General features: G+C 36.0%; 1 protein-coding gene across 1 annotated transcript in view; it reads left to right on the top strand.

Moving 5' to 3' along the window:
• Positions 1–1,678, top strand: part of LOC119591914 (cystathionine beta-synthase-like) — a gene marked incomplete in the record, with an annotated part of 11,575 nt that overhangs the window by 2,987 nt on the left and 6,910 nt on the right. The window contains 2 exon segments of the mRNA XM_037940668.1: positions 58–110; positions 1,377–1,483. Coding sequence (XP_037796596.1) covers positions 58–110; positions 1,377–1,483 — 160 coding nt within the window.

Below are 1,678 nucleotides of genomic sequence, written 5' to 3'. Positions count from 1 at the left end.
GTGTTGTGCATAAATGTTGTACTAATTAGTATTATTTCTTTTTTCTCTTCCCTGCAGACTACAGCAGCCCCCATCTCCACCATGTCTGCCATGGATTACACGTACAACAGGTAAGAGGACTCGAGGCACATTGGCCTTACGCAGAAGGGAAGGGTCTAGGGCAAGCTTGTCTCAGGGGCATAAGATGGATGAACTTGGCTAGTGATGGCTTGTCTGAGGGGCACAAGATGGATGAACTTGGCTAGTGATGGCTTGTCTCAGGGGCACAAGATGGATGAACTTGGCTAGTGATAGCTTGTCTCAAGATGGATGAACTTGGCTAGTGAGTTCAACAGCGGCTTAATTCACTTGGGGGTACTTGAATCTTGAGTCCTGCCTCCTTGACTTAGCAAGGACAGAAGCCTAGACAGGAGGAAGGGATTCTTTTAATGAGTTTGGGACTTTGAGTCAAGGGGGACAGAGTTGCAGATTTTCACTTGAGTTTTGTCGTGTTGGATGTGATTTTCTTCTTTTTTGTATCCTGTGCCCTTTTCATTTTTTTTTTCTATGCCTTCTTGTTTTCTTTTAGCCTGTCTTCTCATTTTCTTTGTCTTCGTTTTCGTTTTTTTTTTGTAAGTTCTTTGCTTGTCAGTTTCTGTTTGTTTTTGTCCTTTCATTGTTTCTTCTGCCTCCTTTGTTTCTTTTCCTATATTTACCACTTCTTGTGTCTATTCATTCTCCTTATATTTCTTGTATATTACTTTTTCATGTTCCTTTACTATATTTTTTTCCTTATTTCCTCCCTTTCATCTCTCTGGATGTCAAAGAGATGCATGACCCCTGTGCTTTTTAGACAACATGTATTATTATATATCTTTTGACTCGGACATTTCAGGAGCATTCTTTTATGTGCTTTATTGGTTAATTTTATATTTTGTGTAGTTCAGACTCTTGCATGTCTTTTAAGATGGTGCCTAAACAGACTTCTTCATAATTTTTTTTACTTAAACCTTTGCTTTCTTACAAAAGAAAATTTGCATATATTCCATGACTTGTATGAAGCACATATACATATATCTTTTGACATTATATGATTTTCCTGCTGCTACTCATCTTTCCCTAAACATTATGAAAATGTTTTTTAACAGTAACCAGTTGGCAAGGTGAGTACCACAATAAAGATACTAAAGAGATGTCTATAAGTTCCAAACACTGATAATGACGGTACTTTTAATTTTATGAAGCAAAATATTGGTTTTAAAATAGAAAGAGAGAATGTATGTTCAGTGATTTATAAAAATTCAATGTAGTCAGAAAATCTGATTTCAAATTTGCTTCCAGTTCCGTGTAGAGCAACAAAGTCCTTTATAAATTTTTTTTTATCATTTCTATGACAGGAATGAAAACCTGAGAACACACGACAATATCTTGGCACACATTGGGAATACGCCCCTCGTTAAGCTCAACAACATACCGAAGACTTATGGCCTGAAATGTGATGTGTGTAAGTATATAAGAAAAAGTTTGGCTTCAGATATGTCTTTTATTTGGAAACCCAACATTTAGCTAAAGTTAAATGCTAGTCTTTCTCTGGTTTAACTTTTCATTGTCACTGGCAGGTATACATGATCCTGTATAATAGTTTCTGTTGAATAAACCAATTTTCCATTGTTTCTTTCATTTTGCTTCACATACAAAT

This window comes from Penaeus monodon, chromosome 29 (genome assembly GCF_015228065.2).
Source record: "Penaeus monodon isolate SGIC_2016 chromosome 29, NSTDA_Pmon_1, whole genome shotgun sequence".
In the NCBI taxonomy this organism is placed as follows: Eukaryota; Metazoa; Arthropoda; class Malacostraca; order Decapoda; family Penaeidae; genus Penaeus; species Penaeus monodon.
The sequence above is the reverse complement of the archived record's forward strand: the minus strand, read 5'-3'. Positions and strand labels throughout refer to the sequence as shown.